This window comes from Leptonychotes weddellii, chromosome 16, assembly GCF_054177405.1.
Source record: "Leptonychotes weddellii isolate Sample4059 chromosome 16, ASM5417740v2, whole genome shotgun sequence".
Classification (NCBI taxonomy): Eukaryota; Metazoa; Chordata; class Mammalia; order Carnivora; family Phocidae; genus Leptonychotes; species Leptonychotes weddellii.
Window position 1 is genome coordinate 4,439,485 of NC_138384.1, and position 12,604 is coordinate 4,452,088.

The 12,604-nt window shown below is 52.2% G+C and overlaps 1 protein-coding gene across 1 annotated transcript in view; it reads right to left on the reverse strand.

Annotated features, from left to right (window-relative positions):
- Positions 1-11,561, reverse strand: part of MLYCD (malonyl-CoA decarboxylase) — a 13,819-nt gene extending 2,258 nt beyond the window's left edge. Inside the window, exons 1-3 of the mRNA XM_081806322.1 lie at positions 10,984-11,561; positions 3,410-3,522; positions 2,353-2,509 (exon numbers count right to left, since the gene is read on the reverse strand). Of these exons, the coding sequence (XP_081662448.1) occupies positions 2,353-2,509; positions 3,410-3,522; positions 10,984-11,529 (816 nt within the window). The 5' untranslated portion in view covers positions 11,530-11,561. The remainder of the gene's footprint in view (positions 1-2,352; positions 2,510-3,409; positions 3,523-10,983) is intronic.
- Between the last annotated feature and the right edge of the window lie 1,043 nt (positions 11,562-12,604).

The window sequence follows — 12,604 nt, forward strand, 5'->3', positions numbered from 1 at the left end:
TTTTCTCTGAGGAAATGTACTTTTCTCTGTACCTTTTTGATTTTGTGCTACATCCTTGTTTTTCCTCAGGGAGAACACCCACACCCACACCCACTCACGAAGTGACCTAGGAAAGACTCTGTAGGAAAGTCCCTTTGCCAGGGCTGATCTTATTAGCCCTGAGTTCTGAATGCAGGGATTTCTGAACCTTCCCATCCGAAGGTCGCCTGACCACTGGAAGAGCAGGCGGTTACCTGCAGTTTGCTTCAACGCACGTACACCAGCTTGCTTCTCCAGAACACATTTAAGCTACCCTAACTGCCACCAGCTACATCTGACTCTTGCAGTAGGGGTGGTTTGGCCCAGAGCCCCGATGAGGCCTGGGAGTCCCCAAGCTTTCTGAAATTGAGTGTGGAACGTGTGAGTCTGTGCATGTCCCCCAGGGGAAAATGACCTCCAGCTTTCATCCCCCTCAGATGCTCAAAGGGTCTTTCCCGTGACTCCTGAAAAATTAAGAACTACTGTCATGGGAAAGTGGGGTGGATGGTGGCACAGAGGGAGGGACACCCCCAGGGCGGTGCCACACCCTCTCCTGGGGCTGGACTCTGAGGGAGGGCTCCCAGCTGTCAGGGTCAGGGCGCACCTCAGCCTTGGGCTTGGTCTTCACCTTATGGGGTTACCTCTTTGTCTTTCCAGAACTCTGTAGGTTATCTTGCGTTCCCTATTCAAAAAGTTCCAGCAAATCTTTTTTTAAAGTGCTCAAAATACAAATGAATCCTTCTTTGATTATACAAGTGAGACGTGCACAATGTCAAAGAGGGAGCAAGAAGTAAATGCGTAAGGAAGAAATCACAAGTTACTCCAAAACCTAATGCCAAGTCCTGCTGTTAACCTCGGGGTGAATGCCTTCCAGTCTGACTAGCTAAAGGTATGTACACACTTAAATACACACACACACACACACACACACACACCCTGCACACAACCCCCTCCCCCCTCACCTGCTCCCATACGCCCCGATCGCCAGCACAGAAGGCATTGCCCTGAAGGCTGGGGTGTGGGCTGGGTTGGAATCCTGTCTCATCCTTACCGGTTCTGGGATCGTGGGCACATCACTGAAGTTCCCCTAAGCCTCAGTCTTCTCACACCCACCGAGGACAATATTAGTGGGAGTGGCACCTAACCCACATGGTGCTGGGCAGTGACGCAGGGAACGTGCTTGAGGGGCTGACGGGCACCGAGCAAACGCTCAACCAATATACACGTAAGTAAGAGCACGCTACACATGCTAGGCCGGGGCCTGAATTTTACTCAAGAGTAAGTCAAGGCCGGCTCTCCGCGTCAAAACCGTAGCAGTAAATCCCCATTTAAATACACGCCTGGAGATCCTGGGTGTGAGGATGTAACAGAGGTATATGCCTTCGTGTCTTTGCTGCGTTCTCTATGGTGGGCAGTCGGGCCACCATGTCCAGCCTTCCCAAACTACACGATGCCCTGATGAGCCACCGTCCGCACTCTTAGGTCTGAGCATGTCCCAGGGATGAATCCCTCAGAGTGGAAACTGTAGGTGGAAAACAACGCCCGTTCTCCATTTTCATAGATCCCGCCGCCTGGCCTGTAGAGAGGACTGCCGGCTCCCTCAGACACGAAAGCCTTCAGGGCATTTCTCCCTGGTGGGCAAGAACACCTGCCCAGTTGCCCTGCTTGATTTCTCCGCCTTCTGATACTAGGAAACGCTGCCTGCGAGCCCATCCCGGTATCCGTTCTCATCTTTCCAGCTTCCTAACCGGCCATTCCGGATCCAAGCCCGAAGTGACCTGGGTGTCTCGGCTCCCCTCACCTGCCCTTCCCTTCCTCGGGGTCTGCCCCCATCCCTAGCCCCACACTGGTTCTTCTTCTGCAGCAGTGTCCCCGTCCCTACACCTGCAGGAAGGATGGGGACTTTCTTGTCAACTCCGCAGCAGGCAGGGCCCATCACCACGGGCCTGTCCCCTCAGCTCCCTGGGCAGAGCGCTGGGCCCGCAGTAGGCACAAGGCGCACAGTCTAGTTTTCAAGTTTTTAGTCACGGATCTTTTATGCCTGCCTACAGGCACTGAACGAACGCTCAACTGTGGAAGCGAGTGCCCTCCCTTCCTTACCCCTGTCTCCGCTCAAAGTCAATTCCCGCAGAGGAGTGCCGTCCTCAGTCCGTAACTCTGTCTAGTACGGGTCTACACCCTGTGGCTACAGATCTGGAGATTCCTTCTCTAGCCAATTCAGAACACGAATGCCTCAAGCAACGCACTTCATAAAGGGGGGTAAAATCAGGTTTTAGAAAAATGTACGGGGCCCTGTGCGACGCCTGCGTGGTTCTGCCACGGCCGTGCAGGTACCTGGATGTTGCTGGAAATCTCGCCGGTCAGTGCCACATGCAACACGACCAGGGGCTCCTCGGGGGCTGCACAGTGAGAAAAGAAGTAACATCTCCTGTAAGGCCCGACGCGTCGCTTCATGTCCATCCAATTTTTCACAGGATGCACGGCCTCAGACCTGAGGAGAGAATTAGAAATAAGACAGTCGAACAATCTACAAGTTAAATAACCATTGCTGATCCCGATTCATATTACAACTTCAGGAGAATTCAAAGAAAATCGTTTTAATATGAAACAGCACTGACTGAGAGGAACTCCAACTAATGATCATTTTACACACCAAACTGTCCTCTAATTCTTAATACCTGGTCTTAAGACCAGTTTGCAGGGCCCTTGGGAAGCAGTTGTGCTGCAATTTTATTTATCTATTTATTTTTAAAAAAAGATTCTATCTATTCATTTATTTGAGAGAGAGAGAGAATCCGAAGCAGACTCCTTGCTGAGCATGGAGCCTAGCTCGGGGCTCGATCTCATGACCCTGAGATTGTGACCTGGTTCCATTTGTCTAGTGACCTCCTCCAACCACTATATTGTTGGTTGTTGTGAAATGGCAGCCCCTGGAATTTGTCATGCTTCCAAGTGCAACCTTTGGCAAGCCTTAGCTTCCTTAAGACGGCATGGAGCATGGAGACCCTGAGATGGAAAGAGCTTCTCCTGTCCAAGGACCATTGTGATATGCCAGCTGCGGCTTCTCCATGCCCCGGGCACGCTCGCATCGTGCACCATACAGCCCACTCCGAGATTCACCCAAGGGAGAAGTTTGCCCAATTAGGGGAGATCCTAAAGTCCAGGGAAGTCCTGCGGCTCCGACACTGGGGCGTGCAGGAAAACCAAGGACATCAAGGGGACCCCGCGTGCGGGCCTGCGGGCAGAATGGCCGGTGCCCACCTGTGATCTCGACATCGCCGGCTAGGACAGCCACACCGCTTGCGAATACTGTGCTTGGAACCGAGCGCATGTGTGGGTGGAGACTGGCTTTCAGCTAACATTAAGGAAAAGTGAAAACCTTAATACTCACTCGCTGATTTTCTGCAGCACCTCACAGGGCGAGTGCCAGGTGACCCGCTCTAGGCTCAGGAAGCCGGAAGAGAACCACTCGGAGAGCATACCCTTCAGCACTCCGTTCATCTCCTGCAAGGGAGAACACAGTGCTAGCTGCCGGGGCCGGGAGAGCACACGCACCCCTGCCTCATCGCGAGCCGGCACCGCGGATGAAGCGGGACACAAAAGCCCCCTGCATGGGGCTTCGCCAACCAGCTTCTCTGCAGGACCCACCCCGACCAGGCGCTCGGCACCCAGCTCTCTACTTAGCCTCTGCGACCCCGGTCAGAAAGGGGCCTCAAGGGGAGCGTTCGATGTGAGCTAAGCTGCCCCAAGCAAATGGTATGTTGGGATGTGCTGATTGCAGTGAACACAACCGAAACGTGAGGTTGACAGAGCAACGGATGGTGCGTCCCGCAGGGCGCGCTAACGCAGGCGGCGCGGGACTCGAGTCCCCACGCTCTTGGGAACACTCTGGGACGCACCGAGGTATCGCCCCTTGTTTCCCGAGAGAAACAAATGCAGGGGCCGGGCACCACAGTCGGCAGCTCCACATCTCATATCTGAACATCTCTGAAGTCGACATGCATCTTTCACATGACGGCGGGTCACCCTTGTGGTGGGGGAGCGGTTTTTCCTACTTTCGTGGGACATAAAATAATCGCGTGTTTGGCGATTAGTGCATTTAGATTTGATGAAATTATTCTAATTTCACTTCACTTATTTGTATCCGATCTACGTGAGTCAACTTCACCTTCCAAGCAAGAATGGCACCAGGTGCGTAGGGAAAGGAGGGGACACAGGGGCAGACCTGGCTCAGGGTAGCCTCCTGTGACTCGCTGAACATGGACAGCAGTAGGCTTCCTGACAGCCAGAGCAAGAGGACGCCCAGGGCAGCAGACGTGGCTTGTTCGTTCCTCAACATCTGCCTCCCTTTCTTCCAAATGCACAGAAGCCTTATGCTTTAGGTAGGTGCATGGCTGTCCAGATTTAAGATTGCACTGCAGCTAGCGGTGGTCATATGACTGACTTCTGGCCAGATGTAAACAGAAGTGTCCTGGAGCAGCTCTGGGGAACCTTAAAGAATGGCAAGAGTATACCCTTTGCCCATCTTTTCTTTGTTGCTCCCCCTGCAGGCTGGAAGATGATGTGATGGCCAGAGCTGCAGCAGCCATCTTGGGCCATGAGGTAACTCTGGGGATTAAGGTTTTTAGGGGAGAACCAAATGGAAGTCTGGGTCAACTGAAGGCATCACAGAACAGAATCATCTCTGGGGTGTCTACCTCCAGACTTTTAGGTTAGAGACAAACTTCTCTCTTATTCAAACCACTATTATTTTGGGTCTCTGTTACTCATAGATGAACTATGTATTAACAGATACACTGATTATTGAGTAGTAATAAATATCTCAGCACATTTGGTACAGAATTGACAAAGAGCTGTAATTGCAAAAGCTGTAAAAACGTTATAGGACCACTTCACATTTTATTCCCTGGTAAAAGGTGGAAGGATTCACAATGTTGTCACTTGAGGACAAGGTGCAAGGAAGTACAGGATTGGTGGCTCAGAAAAGGTTTCAGAATGAAGTGAGATTCATCTTTAAATATTTAAGGCCTGGGGCACAGAACCAGCCACAAATTTGTTCTGTGTCACCCTATGGGGGAGAGGAGGGAGGTAAATCTTGGACCAACAGGGGGAAATCATGGACCAAGTTAGACTTGGATTGAATTTAATATAAAAGAAAGCTTGAATAGGTAGATGGACTACAGACGCCATCCTGGATGGCCCTCACCATAGGTGGGCACCGAGCGCTGGGTCGATGAGGATTTGGTGGAGCTGTTTTAAGGATTTACGGGTTGGACCAGATGCCCTTTACAATGCCTTTTAATTCTCAATTCCATAACCTGGTCTTCTTCACTCAGCTCTACGCTCACGGTGAGGGCAGAGGTTGTTTCAAATTTACTCCTCTGGTGCCCAAAGAATTCAGGGTGGGGGTCTCCCATGTGGAAGACGGTTAGCAGACTGATGTCAAATGAAAGAGAAAGACCGGAGAATGGGGAGGAGGCAATGACAGGATGGGAGAAGAGAGGCCATCGGCCAGGCAGTGCACAAAGGTTGCTTATAAAATACTGCCTTGGGCCACAACGGTTCTTAATCTTCCTGGGGTCCTCATGCCCTCCTGAGCACGTGCTAAAAACCAGGGACCTGCTCCCCAGGAAAACGCAAACACATGAGTCAATTTCTGCACATAATTTCCTGGGATTCGTGGAGCCCTCTGAAACTCACCTATGGCTCATTTCCCGGGGTTCGTGGACTCCAGGTTAGGAACCTGTGCGCTGCAGGGTTGGGACTGGATTAGCCAAGCTCCATGTGGGGAAGCTGGTGCCCCTTCCACATTCATGACAGGAGCATGCGGGAGGTACCTAGTTCCAGTACCAATTCAGGATTAATGATGAAAGAAACGGTTTGGCCGGTGAGAGCTCCCCCTCCAAGGTCTCTTGGTTCTATTTCGGGCTACTGACGGCTGTGAAATGTGACCCTGCCACATGAGATCTGGGAATCTAGGTGAAAGGGCACAAGTCCCCAGGCTCGGTGCTCACGCGGCACAGCTGTTTGGGCCGGATTGCAGGTGACAGGAAGGGAAGACACTGCCTCTGCTTTATGTGCATCAGTTCTGCCATCGATCCCAGACTCACACACACAACTACCGGGGCTGCCAATCAACCTGGACTCGGCTTTCCACACCTGCCCACTGTGGTCATCTTGGAGGACACTGTGCAGAAGGCCAATCAAACTCCCCTTTGGGCAGAGTTTGCTGAAGTTGTTGGCTATCAAGATCTCCCCATGTTTGGAATGTGGAGCAAAGTTAGTTTCCATTGCTCAGAAGCCCTGAGCTGGGACAAAGAGCTGGAAGCACTGGACAGGGTCCCGGAGGCACAGCTAAGACATTCTAGGTACGATTCCCACTGGTGGAAGCTGCTGTCCCTCTGGGGCACTGGGGCATCCCTGCCAAACTGCAGATAAGGTCCTTTTTGGTCTAGCTAAGCACAGAGTTTAGTAGAACCAACAAGGACCACTACGTTCACTGCAAAGCAGGACAAGCCATCAAAAGAGGTCGTACAACAAAGCATCCAGTGTGGCTGGACCTCGAGACAGTAGGGACGCCGGCCAGTCAGCTGCGAGTTTAGTCCCCTCTCTGCTGGACCCCGTGCTTCTGTCAAGGCCCGCACACCTCTCATTTCACTGGAATTTCTATGTTCAAACTGCCATCAAGAAACCCTTCCACTTTCTAAATGCCAGCTTCCCTCTGGTGCCCACAAGCCACTGAACAGAGCTCGGACCTCCTAGAATGGGAACTCAAGTCAGCTTCATGGGGGATTTTATCTCTAAGAAACGTAACTCCTCAACCCAAGTCGGCCTCTGGAGAAAAACAGAAAGCCTCTAAACCACACACACACACACACACACACACACACACAGCATACACCCCTATTTCCAGTAATCACAACCTGGACTGTGATGAACTGTACCCTCGTTTGTGAATCTGATTTTGAGCCAAGCTTCACAGTAACCCTCAGAGCACTTCTTAGAAGGGGGAAGCAGGCTGACCTTGAGCATACCAACCGCCAGCAGAATCTCTCATCTCAGTGCACAGCCGATGGGCCCAGGGGTTAAAGGACCTGGCTAAAATCATGCCTTTAATCAGCAGAGGGCACAGACAGTCTTGAGAGCCGGCCTCTTCCATCTCCACACAGTGCTTCCTCCACAGTCCCCACTGCCCCGTGAAAGACACCCCAGCAGCTTCCTTTTTGGCCTCATACTTGCCCGTTACTCTAAAAATGCCATTGCACCCTATAGGATTCAGTAAACAAGAACCTGTCGTGGTCCCGCAGTGGACTGAGCGTATTCTGGGGTAAACGCCCAGGGTCAAACCTACAGCAGCCCTCATGCAAACCGGCGCGTGTCCATGTGACTTCGTCCAGCAAGTCCGGAGGTGAGCAGGTGTGGAAGAGTGACACAGCCGGGACACGGTGCCATGTGCACGCAGAGAGGGGCACTCAGATCGGAAGCGACGCGGAGTGAGCTCCCTGCTCCCCCAGCATCACAGGGCACCATGGGTCACTGGGCGTTTGGGACTCCTGCTCTAAAGATTCATGTGCCAAACTTCCAGTGGTTTCTAACACTGAATTCCTCAGAGCAAAAGGTTCTAGCTTTGTCGTCTCTTTAGCCTGGATGCAAAATCCAGAATGAGGTAGAAGAAACGGAAATCAAAGTGGATTGCACACATTACGTGATCCTAGCGATAGATTACAGAATTGGATCCCAGGGACAATTTCTATGGATTAAAAAAAACTATTCTCTGAAGGATTTAAATGATAGGGATTAAAAAAGTGCTAAGTGACCACGTAAAGCAAAGAAGAAGGGAATGGACGGATTTAGCTCTAATAGTTACATGCACTGGATAGAAGGACAAGAACTCCAGGTAGAGAAACGCCAAGAGGTGTGACTAAGCGACTAGAAAAGGCTTCTTGCCTTTGTCTGGGACACCCGCAGAGGCAAAGGTCAGGCTATTGTTACTCATCCTCTGTTCAAGAAATACCTTTATTCCACATGACCTTCTGCCTGTTGGTACAAAAGGTTTCTTCGTGTGTGGACTACCCTGGTTACAAAAACAAGGGAACGCTGAACAGCTGAGGACCTGGCTCAGGATCTCCCCAGAGCAAGCCCCTCGGGCGCCCAGATCAAGTCTCAATGTCACAGCTTTCAGCTGCCACGCGCCTTCTCACCTGAATGATAACCCAAGTTTTCTTGCGTGGGGAACAGCAAGGGGATGGACGCGTTCGGTAACCTCTCACGAATTGGAGGATTTAGAACTGGATGGGACCTTAGACATCACTGGGGCCAACACGCTGAAATCTGCCAAGGGCTGGCCAAATGTCTGACGTCACACCTCTGCTGGCCATGCAGAAACCTTCCCAGCCCTCTGGGCTTCCCTCCGGGCTCAGACCTCTGAGTGCAGCAGTGTGACATCAAGACAAACGGAAGTGATCAGTGTGTCAACTCCGTCTTGTGGCGGGGCACCCCAGACTCTCATCTCATGCATCATTCACCATTTTGCTACGCAAGACTTTTAAAACAAGGCTCTCAGTTTTCAAGGGGCTGATCATCTGGTTGGAGTTGGGGGGGGGGGGCTGGTGGAATAATACATTTCAAATGCTAAATTCTAATGTTAAGGAATAAGATCCAAGCAAATAATATAATATTACATGCACAAATAATGCATGCCATGAAGCTCAAAACTGGGGGAGGCCACCTTGAACTGGAGTGCTGGAAACGCTGAGTGATGAGCAGCTCCTACTCTAATGGGCTTCCCAAGCAAGAATCACGTAGTAATGTGGGGTCGGCTACTTTCCATCAAAGGGGGGTCTGTGGAGAGGAGCGAGTAATGGGTGGGAAAGCTGGAAATGTCCGCAGTAGTTTGGTGTGCACCAAGAATGCCAAAGGAAAGACATTACACGTTGATCCTTCTGGCCATGGCAGGATTGCTGATTTTGCAACAGGGAACAATGACCAGTGGCTCCAGAGAAAGATGAGTACTGATGTTACCGGTAAGATGGAAGCTTGTACACTTACTCCTGGAAAAAGTAAATACACTCACAACTAGAGAACATTAAACTCCCCATTAGGTAAAACTAAGTAAAAAACAAAGCCATTAATTAACTGGGTTGTTTTATCTTGTCCTTGATTTTGCAGAAAAAGGCAAATTCTAAGAAAATCAAATCCATTTTAGATCCAGTAAAGTCATCGGCTCCGAGAATCAACGTGTAGCAACAAAGTACATAATTCTGGAGTCAAGACTGGGCTTGAATTCCAGCTCAGCACTCTGGGCATTGCACTTGACCATGAAGTGCTTTAATCTCCTCATCTGTACAACAGGTCCCTATGGCCTGCTGAGAATGAGATGAGCCAGTGTGCGAAAAGCACCTACCAGTCACCATGCCTGCTATTAACTCTTCCCATACTAGACTAGAATGGAAGCTCTTGAGCAAGTGACCTGAGCACCAGGAGCATGCCTGGTGTAAGATAAACACCCAATGGTCACGTGTTGGGTGGAAGGATGGATAGAAAGGTGGATTATTTCATTCTGGGACAGGTGACATTCTACCTAATTCTCCAGTTTTCTATGTAATAAAAATCAAGCTACAGAAGGACCACCATGGAGTACTGGTCCCTGTTTCAAGAAAAAACAAAAAACAAAGAAAACCCAACACCTGTGCTTGGATTGAAGACTTAACCCAGGCAGATGGGAATGCACACAGTGTGTAGAACATGAAGTCCCAGCCATTCAGGCCGGGCTTGAGTCAGAAATGTGATCAATTCAAATCGTGGCCCTAGATTAACATTTAGCATTATAAATTAACCAGCCATCACGAGTAATCAATCACAGCACTGTTATCACTGAGATTAACCCCATTTTTAACTATCCCCAGTGTTTACGCATCTGAGGCCAAATAGTCAAGAAAGATGAAGTCTCTCATAAACACCATAACTCACACCGCATGATGTAGTTATAAAGCATGGTACAAAGAACCCCAGATTGAGGTTTGGGTAGATGATCGAAGACATACCTATTTGCTTTGAGTCCTTGGTCAAGTCTCCTGACCTCAGTAGGTTTCCTTAACCCACCTAAGAATGAGGACACGAACATGAAAATTATCATGCCAGTGTTAGCGTTCTTAAACGAATTAGGACATAATCGTTCAACTGCTCAATTTTTTAAAGCCAACTGCACCCAAAGAAGTTCTCAATGTCAGAAGCTTCCTGAAACATTTACATCATTTTTTGTTCACTAAAAGGGCAGGCTAGTGGCCCCTTCATATTTAATACCAAGAACAGAAGAGGACTACATTCAACTGTCAGCAATCTTTCAAGTCATCATTATTTAAATCCTGAAGTATTTACTTGCACCTAACATGGGCTCACTGAGCTAAGCACCTGATTACTCAAGTACTCAACTTGGAATCATCACATTTCAGGGCTGAACTCAGGAAAGTGCAACGCCCTGCACAGTCATGAGGCAGAGAACAGAGTCCTCATCCCTGGGCATTCTGCAGGGCTTCTTAGACCAGGGCTTACACATAGTGGGTGTGCAACTAACTTTTGCTGACATCATCCAGGTTTTTGGAGGCTACGTGATGCTCTGTTGGGTACTCGTTCAAGTATACCACATAGAGGAAACTCAGCTAAAGTAATAAAAAAAAGAGACTTCGTGGAACACACTTAACCACGAAGGAGGCGTTGACAGTCACGTTAAAGGCAGGCGGTGCCGAGTTTCTCGTAAGCACTACACAGTAAACCCTGGAGCAAGGCAAGGATTCAGAAAGCCTGGGGAGGAAGAGGACGGGGTGCAGGGGACAGTAACTGGGGGCAAAGTGTGCGCGGCTTCAGGCTGGGGAAGGTGGAGTGTTTGGGGCTTGAGGGGCAGGTACCGGGAGGACCGCCAAGAGCTCGCGGTCCTGGTGCAAGGCGGGGGCCCAGGCGGGGCCTTACCCGGACGTGCGGCCCCTCCACCAACTTGAGGGCCTGCGCCTCGAGCAGGTCGGCCCGCAGCCGCACCAGGAAGCGCACGCCGCCGTCCAGCTTGCTGATGTGGTGGAAGAGGCCGCGATAGCGCGGCACCAGCGCGTAGCGCAGCCGGTCCTCCGCCTGCAGCAGCACGGCCGCCTCCCGCGGCTGCTCGCGCAGCTGGAGCACGCCGGCGCTCTGCTCGGCCACCTGGCCGTGGTCCACGCCGAAGCCCCGCGCCAGGCGGCTCAGCAGCTCGGCGCGCTCGGCCGCCTCGGCCAGGCCGCCGTAGAAGCTCACGAAGTCGGCGCACTGGCCCTCGGCCGGCGCCGGCGTCTTCTCGCGCAGCTCATAGGCCGGCGTGGCGGGCACCGCGCGGCGCAGCAGCTCGTCCATGGCCCGTTCCAGGGCGCCCGCCTCCGCCGCCGCCGACCCGCTCGACAGCCGGGGTCCGACCGGCCGCGGCGGCCGCGGGCAGAGCCGCAAGGGGAAGAGGCGCCGCGCCGTCAGGGCTGGCCCTAAGCCTCGCATGGTACCGAGCGGCAGCTGCTCGGGGGACGCCGGCGCCGCGGAGCTTCCGGCTTCCGGCGCGCGCCGACCTCATTAGTCGAGGCCGAGGGGGGCGGGTGGAACGGTGGCCAATCGGAAGGCAGGGCGGGGGGCGGGGCGGAGCGCGGCGCGGGGCCAAGTGAGGCCAAAGGTCACTGTGCTGGGGGGATGCGGGCGGGGCGGGGTTGCGGGCGTGCCCTGTGACCTGGCCACCCAAAGTCACCGTTTCGGTCGCTACCCTCTTGCCCCGCCGCGTACGTGCCTCCCCTGCCCTGGACTCGAGCTCTGCTACCGCGAGGTGCATCCGAGTCACCTGGGGGAACGTGCTACGCCTGCGGATTCCTGGTCCCTCGTGTCTGAGGAGAAGCCTGGGCGGGAATCTGTGTGCTTACCAAGTGTCCCTGGTGGTAGTTCTCTGGCAGGGTAGCCTTTGTCTTAAGTCGTGCCTAGGCGATCTCAAATCGTTGCCAGGGTCTGATTATACAAGATGCCTCCCAGAGGTGCAGCTCTCCTCTCTCCTGAGCTCGGGATCCAGGTCGCCAGCAGCCTGCTGGAGAAATTTTCATGGACGCGGCAAATGGGGCGCTCCCCACCATCTTAGTCCCCAGCCTGTCCCTCCTTCCTTTTTTTTTAAAGATTTATTTGAGAGAGAGAGAAAGCAAGCGAGAGTGCGCCAGGAGAGGAGGGAGAGGGAGAATCCCAAGCAGAGGCTCCCCCCTTCACCATGGAGCAGGAGGCGGGGTTCTATCTAACCACCCCGAGATCATGATCTGAGCTGACACCAAGAGTTGGATGCTCAACCAACTGAGCCACCCAGCTGCCCCTCTCCCTCCTCCCTAAATTCATTTAACAGAGTTTATTAACCACCTGCTAAGTGCCAGGTCTTGTACTAGGCATGGAGATAAAATAATGAGCTAGGTAGACCAGATGGTACCCTATGGAGTTTACAGTCCAATGAAGAGGATAACCTAACTACAAACTGAATGGTGCTAAGAAGGAAATAGGGAGCGTGCAGTGACATGATGTAGCAGGGTTGGGGTGGACTTTCCACTGTGAC